Source organism: Mastomys coucha, unplaced genomic scaffold, assembly GCF_008632895.1.
Source record: "Mastomys coucha isolate ucsf_1 unplaced genomic scaffold, UCSF_Mcou_1 pScaffold12, whole genome shotgun sequence".
Taxonomy (NCBI): domain Eukaryota; kingdom Metazoa; phylum Chordata; class Mammalia; order Rodentia; family Muridae; genus Mastomys; species Mastomys coucha.
Window position 1 is genome coordinate 47201727 of NW_022196894.1, and position 11774 is coordinate 47213500.

General features: G+C 38.6%; 1 protein-coding gene across 1 annotated transcript; it reads right to left on the reverse strand.

Moving 5' to 3' along the window:
* Positions 1–1212: 1212 nt before the first annotated feature.
* Positions 1213–10742, reverse strand: Hhla2 (HERV-H LTR-associating 2). The gene is given in 6 exon segments (XM_031360119.1): positions 1213–1301; positions 5852–5965; positions 5968–6097; positions 7579–7631; positions 10381–10511; positions 10513–10742. Coding segments are annotated over 6 exon segments (747 nt in total).
* Between the last annotated feature and the right edge of the window lie 1032 nt (positions 10743–11774).

Below are 11774 nucleotides of genomic sequence, written 5' to 3' on the forward strand. Positions count from 1 at the left end.
CCTTATTTATCAGAAGAGCAAGCACCACACGCAGACTCTGGTGAGAATCCAGGTGTACAATGCCACCAGATATCTTTACAGATAACAGCAGGAGACAAGAAGAGTACATCTTCCTGTCTCATTAAACAAGAAGATCTACTCATTGAGAAAAAACCTAACTGTATTTTTCTACTATATTATCCTGCAATATCTCTTGTCTTTCCCCAACCCCCACCCCAAGTCTCATACAGTGATATTTAAGTTAGTAAAGAAAAATTCAGTTCCTTTGTTGGTGGTGGTAGAAATGATTTTATAATGCGTTTTGAAGCATCTTGCTATACAACTCAGGCTGGCCTCAAGTTCCTGAGCCGCCTGCGTCTACCTCCTAAGTGCTGGGATTACAGACTTCAGTTGCACATCTGTCTGCCTGTCTGTCTCTCTGTTCCTTTGTTCCTTCACTTGCTCGTTCCTTCATTCCTTCATTCCTTCTTTCCCTTTGCACATTTTTACATTGAGAATGGCTTAATAAAGAAAATGATGACGTATGTCACATCCAGTGGAGTTATCACCATTGCCAACCTGATCAACAGAGACAGAGCATATTTCTAAAAGAGGAAACAAAATAAAATTCTCTTCATAAGAATGTGAACTCTTCCTCTTTTCCATCTCTGTGTAATCGTGAGAGTCACCTTTACTACCTTCCTTTCCACTTCATATTCCAACAAACAATACTCAAAATGCATTCACTGGAAAAAAAACCATGGCATCCAAATTAGCAATACATCTCTGTGATTGATTCAAGTGTTCCAAAGGGGGAAATTAACACAAGTCAACCAATCAGCAATTCTTGGCTCATTACAGCTGTTGGCCAGACTTCCACCAACTACTAACAATGGAAATGTCCTGGCCAAGCGAGGGCTGACTGTGGCGGTTACAGCACAAGAATAGATGACTTTTGTCAGAAAAGCCTAGCCTTGCTGAAAACTCTGGACCATTTAAACATAGCCTAGAGGGCAGGCATTTTAAGTAATAGAAGATGGAATTAAAAATCAAAGCATATGAATCATAGTAAATTAAACAACAACTAGAAACATGGAGACAGGTAAGATTTTATGGGATTTAGTATAAGAGCTCCAAATATGCTTTCATTACATTTAAGTGTGGAAATATTGAATGTTTCTTTTTATAAACAGAAGGACTATAACGTGATCTGAATTGTGCTCGAGTACATCATCAAGAACCACAATCCACGTCTTCCTCTGCCAGGGGAACCAGGTAAGATTGATCATCATCAGCAGCAGAGTATCTGTTTCTTCTGGTCCCTGGTTTGGTGGGAAGTCAGAGAAGGAGTTAAGTAGGTTTGCATCCCCTTCAGCTCTGCCCCTGTAGAGTCTCCTTCCTCTGGCTGTGTCTTTTCACTGAAGGTCACTCTTCTACACAGGAGTGATTTGTTTTGACTCCTCCATTTGAGGATTAGGGAACTCTTCTCTCTCCTTGCCACCTCATGTCTAAGTTTGGCTTGGATGCAGATGTGGTCGCTGGGGGTTGAATGTATTATCTGTTCTGCTAACTCTGAATAGTTCTGAATGTTCTGTGTGTTTTTTTGGGACTGGATGTGGGCAGATTTTCATCGTAGATACTGTCAATATCAAGTAGCATGTGACAACCCATCTCCCATAATTTGAATTTAATCCAACCACAGGATCATTAGCTTAGGCCAGAAAATGGATCTGGAAACAAATTAGATTCCTTGAGATATATTCTCTCTGACTGCTTCCAGTCAATTAAGAGACATTCGTAACAAGCAAGGAGGCTGGCCTACCTAAGGACTGAGTGATCCCAAGGTTGGTGAAATGAGCTCTTGTTGTCACCCTGAAAACCTCATTCTCAATAATGGTTTTCCAGTAACTAAAGCCTTGTGTTTTCAAGACACATGAGATATATCTGAATCCCCAGGAAACTTGGGGCTTTCTTGGAGGCAGGACAAAATGAGGACGAACTTCTGGGAGCACTATGTTAGTGTTAGTGTTGATGCTAGTGGGCAGGGAGATAGATGCCGTCCCACAGACCTGTTTCATGAGCCCGCTTTGCACTTGAACACCTTCCAGGATTCACCTTTCCTGGAATGTGGAAATCTTTACTTTGTACAGCTTCCTTCTGGGTCAAGGTCTGGTCATTAATGAACATACATCTCAATTTGGAGGTGTAAGGATTGGTCATCACAGTTTCTTAAGGCATCATTTTAAATGATTGGTAATACAAGTTTGTTTCATAGAAATTAGAGAAAAAAATGTTTTTGATGTGTCAAGGATTTCAAAAAATGACTCAAGATCATAGCAAGTTTTGGAAGCACCAAATGTAAGAGGAGGTCTGAACAACAGATTACAGAGCCCAGGGACGGGAAGGGATTCCGTGCATTAGGTGGGAAGCTGGGAGATGCATGACCTAACCATTCCAAGGCTAACTCTTTAAAGCTTTATTTTATTTCCCTCTAGCCATTTCTTTTTTTAAGTACAAGATGATTGGCTCATCCTGTTGATTATGTTAAATAATATTTTGGAACTATTTTCCTTTTTGTAAAAGAACACTCAGGATTTTTTAGTTAATTGAACCATCTTACCTACTAGTGATTAAAATAGTAAAAACCTGGGACTATTAAGAATGATCTACAGGGAATGTACTCATAGATACTTTAGTGTGCTTCTGATCATCTTACTTTGAACAAATTTTAGGAAGCAGAATGGTTAGGTGAAAATGTCAGCCTGTGAATGGATTTGGGTAAATTGTAGAATGACTCTCAGAAAAATAATATATTTACATTCACAGCCAGCATTGTAGATGTGTGCTTCCCTGCACTGTTAATAGTAAGGGTATGGAAACCCATTATCAAAGCCAAATTCTCCATATTACCTGCAGGGTCATTGTATTCTCTTCTCAGTTTACAACAAAGTACAGCTACCACTATCAGTAACAGTAAAGGGGCAACCCAAATCCAGGGGGGGTTCTTGGTAACACTCTTCCTTGACCCGATGCTAAGTCAAACGAAATAACAGAGTCTGTGAACTGAAGAGAACTTACCAAGTGAGACAAATGAGGGTAGGTTAGTACCGTACCACATGCTTACCTCTTCAAATTGGTTTTCATCGCAAAGGGGACAGAATTAATATGGAAAACATTTCATAAAATGAGGGGGCCCTCAAAAATGTTTTTCAAAAGTTAGTATAAACTATTAGTATAATCAATATGTCTGGTCCCAGGCTCTCTGTTACAAGAAACCTATGGTCACTATAATGTCAACCAATTTGGGTCTAGGTGAAGGAGAAGCTGAGGAGAGAGAGAAGTCGTAAAACTCAAAGCGGAAGGGCTCTTCTCTGCATTTCAGTTTTCTATTATTTTATATTACATCAGGAAATTAACACATCTTTTTTTAAAAAATAGACGAATGATTAAGAATGGAAACCTGTGTTAGCCAGCAGTTCTCCTTAAACCTTCAGGCAAGGGTACTCTCCACTCTGGCTTGGAGAAGACAGTACTAAGGGAACTGTGATAGGCCATTCATGGTGATGAGATGTATGTTGTCCCTTGTGAAAATAACTCTGCACAATATAACTACATCAAGTCTTACCTGTGACCCTCAGCCCCTGCCCAAATTGAAGAAATGGCCACAAGGTCACATATTAACTCAGCAGATCAAGTTAGAAAAAATTGCCTAGGACCATTCGGTTCAAGGAACTTTTCATTAAACAGATTTAAGCATTAGGAATCCCAAATGCCACAGTTTAGGCATGTTTGTATGCTGTGACATTTCCTAGCAAGGCAGCAAATGGAAATTTGTAATTAAGGATAGAAATCAAAGTGCAGTGGAATGAATCAGAATGGTCCCCATAGGCTCTTATGTTTGAATGCTTGATCCCCAGTTAGTGGAACTGTTAGGGAAGGATTAGAAGGTAAGACCTTGTTGTCAGAGGTGTCTGGGGGTGGGTTTTGAGGACTGAAAAGCTGATGCCATTCCTAATTCTCCTCTCTCTCTCTCTCTCTCTCTTTCTCTCTCTCTCTCTCTCTCTCTTTCTCTCTCTCTCTCTCTCTCTCTCTCTGAATCTCTCTCTTAATCTCTCTGTCTCTGAATCTCTCTCTGAATCTCTCTGTCTCCATCTCTCTGTCTCTCTGTCTCTGTCTCTGTCTCTGTCTCTGTCTCTGTCTCTCTCTCTCTCTCTCTCTCTCTCTCTCTCTCTCTCTGTCTCTTTGTGTCTCATGCTTATGGTTGAGGATGAAAGCTCTCAGCTCCTGCTCAGTGTCATGTGTACTTCTATGCCCTCTGCTGTGCTCTCTGCTATGATGTTACCTTCAATAAACTGTTTTCTATATGTTGCCTTGGTCATGGTATCCTAGTACATTAGCAGACATTTAAATATGTTGGTACCAGGGTGTGGGCTCTTACTGTGACAGGTCTGGCCAGTTATTTGTTGTTGTTGTTGTTGTTGGTTTGTTTTGAAGATATGGAGAATTAGGAAAATGGTTGAACTCTGTAAGCAGGACTTAGTGGGCTATAGTTGTAATTTGGAAGATAAGACTCCACCCAGAATCCAGCAACTTCTGAAAAGAAAAAGCCTTTTCCTAATTTCACAACAAACAAAAGCTTATGCAACCCTCATTCAAGGAGCGGGGCAGACTTCATCCCAAGTACACAGTAGAACTTGTTTTCTTTCATGTGTTGCTTTGGTCATCATGTTTTGTCATGGCAACAGAAGGAGAACCAAGAAATCATGTCTCAGTTAAAAATTCATACATAGTACCGTGACTGTTAATCCTGGTCTCTTCTCTGCTGGAATGCTCCTGCTACAAGCCTCTTCTTAAGGAATGTGGGCAGAATCTCTCCAGACTGCACTGGACAGGACTTATTTGAGAATGAGAGATTCTGAAAAAAAAATATTTTTTCCAGAGCTGGAAATGCCCTGATGCTTCACTTTTGGTGAACTGAAATCTAAATTTCTGCTTACGGAGATGGGGCATATGTCATCTTCCGACAGCTACTTCCTGATTGTTTTTTTATACTCCAAAATGAATCCAATATGAGGCAACGGTTTTAAAAATAGAATCTGGGCTTCACTTCATTTTACATAAAACTAACACTCTTATTGGGGAGGAAAAATAGGAATTATGAATGTATCCTTATTTTTCCATTCTATATCATCAAAAGGAATTTTATCACTGAGCATAGAAGCCTTCTTTGAAGATCACATAACACATGGACAACTAAAAATTCTTCAGACAGTTCATAATTTTCATAATATCAAATATGCTTATTAAAGGATGAGAGAGAATGCAGGGTTTCCTCTGTGCCAAGGTCATAGAATAAGGGTGGAGAAGTCAACCAACTACCTCACCCAGAAAGCCAACTTCATGGCCCATATTCATTGACTCTGGTCAGTAGACTAGAACCATTCCTTATAAAGAAAGATTTTGGCAACTGACAGTAGTGAAAAAGGAGCGGACCTGGGTACATCAAGAATGTGCTCCATATATTATGTGGCCATTGTTTCTACCAAATTAGTAGACATTGCTATGTTTCCCAGCGTCCAACAGTAACCCATTTCTAACTTCCCCTGTGCCTACAGCTTCAGCTCCCAAACAGAGATCATAGGGTGTACATTACACAGGGCAGTGGGCAGGGACTGAAGGTATTTAACTTAGAATCACCAAAATGTGCATGTTTCCCTTCATTTAAAAACACAGAAACAATGAAAAAGAAATCATCTGTAATTGATCAGAAGATGGTGTGTCTCCTACCACCATGAGCAAACATTTTGAAAAGTCTTAAGGAACCTTTGTTGTAACATCCAAAATGCATTATCCAGTCCTATTTGCAACTTACCTACATGCAGTCTGTGGACAGTGAGAAAAGTATACTCAATCGAAGAAACATTTCACAAGTATTCCCCACTATCTCACACATGAAGATCTCTCAAAGTCATGAGGAACTGTGATCTATCATCTTTTTATTCCATGAGAATTGAAGGTTAGTAGCAATTGTGTCCTGTGATGAGCTTATACTCCAATCCAAGAGAGAGTATCTCCCATTTTCTACCTCAGGCCAAGTAACATGGAAATCTTGATTTGGTCAAGAAAAATTGCTCCTGACTGTACACCAGAGAAATGGATTCACTTTGATTCCTCCAATGAGTACCTAACAACAGAAACAAAAAATAAACAAAAAATGAAGACCAAACTATTGGGTGAATTTTCTAAGTTATACTTGTGATTAGGAAGAAATGCAAGTGGGAATACTTATGTTTGTGGGAAATGATTTCTGATACTTGTATTCTAGAATTTTTTTTACTTTATTAAAATACCGAGTTTATTTCACATGTATATTTTTGTCTCCCTACCATTTCCACATCTGACCACCACTATTACTATGTCCTATCATAACATTCCATATATACTTAAAACCAAGTAAAGGGTGGAGTTCCATCCTTGAAAACTAAACAGGCATCAGACAACACATTCTTGGCAATTGAACCAGGACAACATTTATCAAACACAGTAGGGAAAGTTCTCACTTTGCATTATAAAAAGGACAGCCAGATATCAACTACTACAGAAATGAAGTAAGACAGAATATTTCAAACTGTTTAAACCATTTTCTTAAAGAGATTTTCTCCACTGCCAGAGATCTTGAATAGCCTCCTAGTCTGTATTCTAGAATTTTATACAAGAAGAGCTGTCCTTATTCTATTTTATTTATTTTATTCTAATTTTTTCCCTCGAACATTATATTAGGCTTTCAAGTTGCTCTGGGATGAGGTCTTCTGGGGGGAAAGGTCCTGGATAATGCCTTCAACATGAAGAATCACTCTGAAACATTGCACCTGCTGTTACGTCTCTCAACCTTAGTACAGTAGTCAGTATCCACATGGTAGAAAGAGCCAACTCCCATAAATTATTCTCTGACTCCCACAGGCACAGTGTAGCATTACATTCCTCCAAATAAGTATAATAAAAATAATTTTGAAGATTAATGTTAAAAACTCAGCCATAATAACAGTCAAAGTTAATAAACCTTTTAACTGGGGAGAATCACAACTTGCAATCTGCTAAGAGATATGTATTCCTATGCAGATAGGCAATCCTATTGGGAGGAGGAGCCATAGAGAGATAAACAAAAATGCATGGACAGATTTCCTATGTTTTTACTCAGTGTATAAACCACCTCGTAAGGTAGGTACTTCTGCTTTATGAATAAGAGCTGATGCTCAGAACCAATGCATCTAAATTACCCCTGCTGCAGATGGGTTTTCTTTCTTGTTTGTTTCTTGTAGATTCGCTCCAAGTACCTCCCATCCTTGGACATAACACCTGTACACAGAACATCCAATGGAGACCACCTGCAAATGCCCACTCTCCTTTCCATATCCGCTTTAGAAGAGAATTTTCAATAGCACATTCAAAAGATGAATTTGATCCTGTACTATTATGTATACTTTTAATATGAAATGAACCAGGAGCCCCAGTTTCTTCTGAACTGCTTTCAGGGACAATTGTATTCTCCATTTTCCATGTAATATGTGAATGAGGATAAACACCCAGGGTACTACATACCAGAAAGCTCTCTATGTTCCTCTTTACATATTTCATTACAGGTGTGTGGAAAGCTGCACAAGAGAAATGGTGGGTTATAAAGAACTGTGGCCAGTAGCTTTCTTATTAATACCTATGTAATAAAAGCTAGTTTCTATGAGCAAGATCCCAGTTACTTAAATCCAAACAAAAAGTGTAGAGGCTTAAGATCAGGTGTTGTTACCCATGAAGAACAGAAAGAATATGCTTAGGTTCACAACAAATAACAATCTCTATTCTCTAAACTTACTTACCTGACAAATTTAATGGCCTCACTGAGTAAGAAAATAGAGTCAAAATCTGTAGAGTTCATGCAGCACTCTCCGTTCTCTTTAGCTACTGACTCATCCTATTTGAATTTTGTTTTTTAACATACAATTCTGAGTCAAGAGTTAAAACAGTTAAAAGAGCCAAAGGAAGAAGGAGTAGGAATTATATAAAGCAACATATTAGAAAATTTCCTCCCAAAACACACAATACAGTATAGAACTCAGTTATACAAAATACCCTCTGTAGAGAGAAGTTCTTCAAAGCATTGTCTGTCAATAAAAAAAAAATGGCCAGTAAGCTAAGGAAGGAAATAGGAGATGGGACACTGACAGGAAAAGAGAAGAGTCTGGAAAATAGCAAGAGAATAAAAGGAGACACAGGGAGATTCAAGTGAGTGGTGGAGGAGGGTAAGGTAAACCAGCAGGCAGCAGGACCCAGGTCAGAATAGGAGAGATTCCAATGAGATGCTGAGGAGTCAGGAACAAAGAAGTGGGACAGGGCCAAAGAGAGGGAGCTAACCAAGTGGTAGACATAGAATATTTTAAATGGGTTAAATAAGGTTGAGCTAGTCAGGAGATGAGCCAAAGATTTTGGCCTAGGGACTTCTTAATAAATAATCTCAAGCCGGGGGGTGGTGGTGGTGCACGCCTTTAATCCCAGCACTTGGGAGGCAGAGGCAGTCAGATTTCTGAGTTCAAAGTCAGCCTGGTCTACAGTGAGTGAGTTCCGGGACAGCCAGAGCTATACAGAGAAACCCTGTCTCAAAAAAACATAAATAAATAAATAAATAATCTCATATTTGTCATTCCAGGAGCCAGGGCTGGGAAAGGAAAAACTTGGAATTTAAATTTTTTTGTTTACAACCCTAGCTGTGCTACACACAAACACTCATACTCACTGGACAGTATACCTCAGAGATAATGTAATTTCTCTTCTGGCCCACTTACACTACAGCAAATATTGCAATAGAATAGTTACATGGTACTTATGGCTTCCTAATGCATATGAAAGCAGTTCTATATTATATATAGTCACTTACATATATCCTATGTCTTTATAATTGTTTTGTTTCATTTGAAACATGTTCTTTTCATGGAGCAGTATGGCCTCAAGCCATGGATCCAACTTTTTCAGTTTCCCCAATACTAGAATTACAAGTATATGTCAGTACACTATGATGTATAATAGCATTAAGCCTTGAAAACTAGGCACACTCATAAATGGGCCATCTATACAACTCTCCTCTCAATGCTTAGTGACCATTATGGAAGAAGGGACAGAAGGAATAGAAGCCAGAGGTTGGGATGACTGTAGCAAAGCAGTGTCTTCAGGACATGACAAAACAATTGCACCCACTTACAGGAGCTATGGTTGCCTGCAAAAGATCAATCCCCTCAATATTTCAGAATAGGAAAGACAAGGCACATGAGCCTCCATGCCTAGTTGAGGAACTACTGACAGTTGATACTGGCTAGGGAAGGGTAGTTTTCGTTAGGCGTATGACCCAGTGGTGGGTTGACCATGCTGTAATAGATAGCTCCATATCCATATATATGTGAGCAGCACTAATTAGATTCAGTGGGTTATTTTAAAAAGTGAATATAAATGTAGGAAAAGTACATAGGTCCAAGAGAAGCTGGAAGTAGGGAATGGGGATTGAATATGATAAAATACATTGCATACCTATATAAATGAAAACATTATATGCTAAAATAACAAAATACAACTGCATTAATAATAAATTCATAATAGTGCAAAAATGACTGTGAAATAAAGAATACTGTCTAACATACCATGTGAGATCAGCACACTCATCATTAACATTACCATATCAACAAGAATTCTTGACAGTATAATTAATTATGAATAGGAAATGAAACTATTTCAATAGCTTCTTATGTTTTAATTGGATGCCAGCTTAATTAAACATAAACTTGACCATTGCCAACCATGAACACGTTGATCATATAATATGACTAGAGTTATATTATAGTTACTACAGAGAGGATAAAATCACATAATATCTACAGTAACTTTATTTGAATTACAAAAAGGCAATTTAAATTTAATCCAGTATTTCTAGTCACCATGTTGGAAGAAATTTTTAAGACTGGTAATATTCAGTGCTAATAGAGCTACAGGGGAAATGATTCTTCTTATGCTACTGATGTCATTGAAAAATTAAAAATCTTACCTCTGCTACTTTTATTTCAGATAATTTGTCATCATTTTCTACAACTATAAAGATATTCATTACAACAGAGTCTGTGATAAAAACTGTGAAAGTCCCAAATACCCATTAATAGGGGAAATGGTTATATTCATCATTAAGTGCCCACACTATGAAATATTATGCAATGGGCACCATCTATGATACTAAGCATTAAAACAATGAGGTAGATGTGTAGGAATTGACTTTAAAAGAAGATACTAGAATATAAATCCGAAAAAAGCTGTTTCAGAATTGTATCAGATAATATTATTATAGTTACTAAAATTTACATACCTATTTACCTCCCACTTTCAGCACAACTTTGTTTCTGACACTTTCCCTTGTTGTTCCCATATAGCAGATATAAGTTGCTTCATCCAGAAGGCTCGGTCTTCTGACAATGAGAGAAGAGAGAGAGGCATTCCCACCATTATTGAAAGAAGGATGTCCTGTTTGCATATCTCAGGTACTTTGTCCCCAAGTGATCCATGCCGTGATAGTAACTGCAAACATAGTTTCCTTCATTTCTCCAGTGAATTACAACTTGAGACCTACTCTTAAATGGGCAAGGGAAAACTACATCTTCATCATATCTTTCACGAATGAGTTGCTCAGTATTACTAATAAGGCAACTGAAGAAGGCTGGGAAGAATATGTCTAACATCGGGAACAGAGACAAAATGAAAAGGGTTAGTGACAGGTGCTTGTCAGGGCTTATGTCCAGACTACCTGAGTGAACCTCCACTCAGAATAGCCTGATGACCATATCTTCAAAAAGCCTGGCTTGCTAGTCAATGGAAACAAGTCCTGACACTGTGATGGAGTATCTTCCCCTCTAATTGAATCAAAGTAACGGTGAGATTGGCAACTATCCAAAGCGTAAGCCTATTAGTCTCTAACCCACTTGTCCAACAACAGAGAGAATCTGACTCTCTCCAAATCACTGCTGTAGTCCAGGAAATGGTGAATATGATTGAACTCAGCTTTGATACCTGCTGGTATATTAATAGTTTTTGAAATTAGCTAGAGCCACAAGGCCCAACGACTGAGGGAAAATTAGTTTTACTGAGTCACTAAGTATATGAAGCATTTAGAAGACAATTCTTGGTTCAACATTCTGTTAGTATTCTGGAAGCTAGTGTCAACACAAGAAAACATGGGCCAGGAGTCCAAAAGGAGAAATGAAGTAATATATTGACTTTGGCTTTAGAATATGTATTATTTTTCATCTTAGTGAGAGAACGCCTTTTAAAAAGCAACCTAAGGGAGAAAATATTTGAGTGCATTGTTTCATAGGACTCAGTTCACCCTGGATAACTCTGTTTCTGGGTCTAAAGTGAGGCAAAACATCCTAACAATAGGAACATCTGCCAGAGGAAACAGACAAGAGGAGAGGAGACAAAAGTAAGGTACAAGGCCCAAGGATCTCCACAATGACCTATTTCTGCCAGCTAAGCCCTTGTTCAGTGTGGCCTGCAATAGCCGTACCTTCAGCTTCAATTAAGTGATTTTTATTAAGCACATAGCAAACAAAAGTAAAAGGGCAAGTAACAAGCAGAAGGTAGATTAAAAACCACAGGCAGAGAGCAGAATGTCATCAATCAGGTGCATGTGGCATCACGCGGAAAGAACGACAGTAATCTGAGGAAGAGAGTACACAAAAGTAACACCATCACATCACTACTGGAGTTCCCCA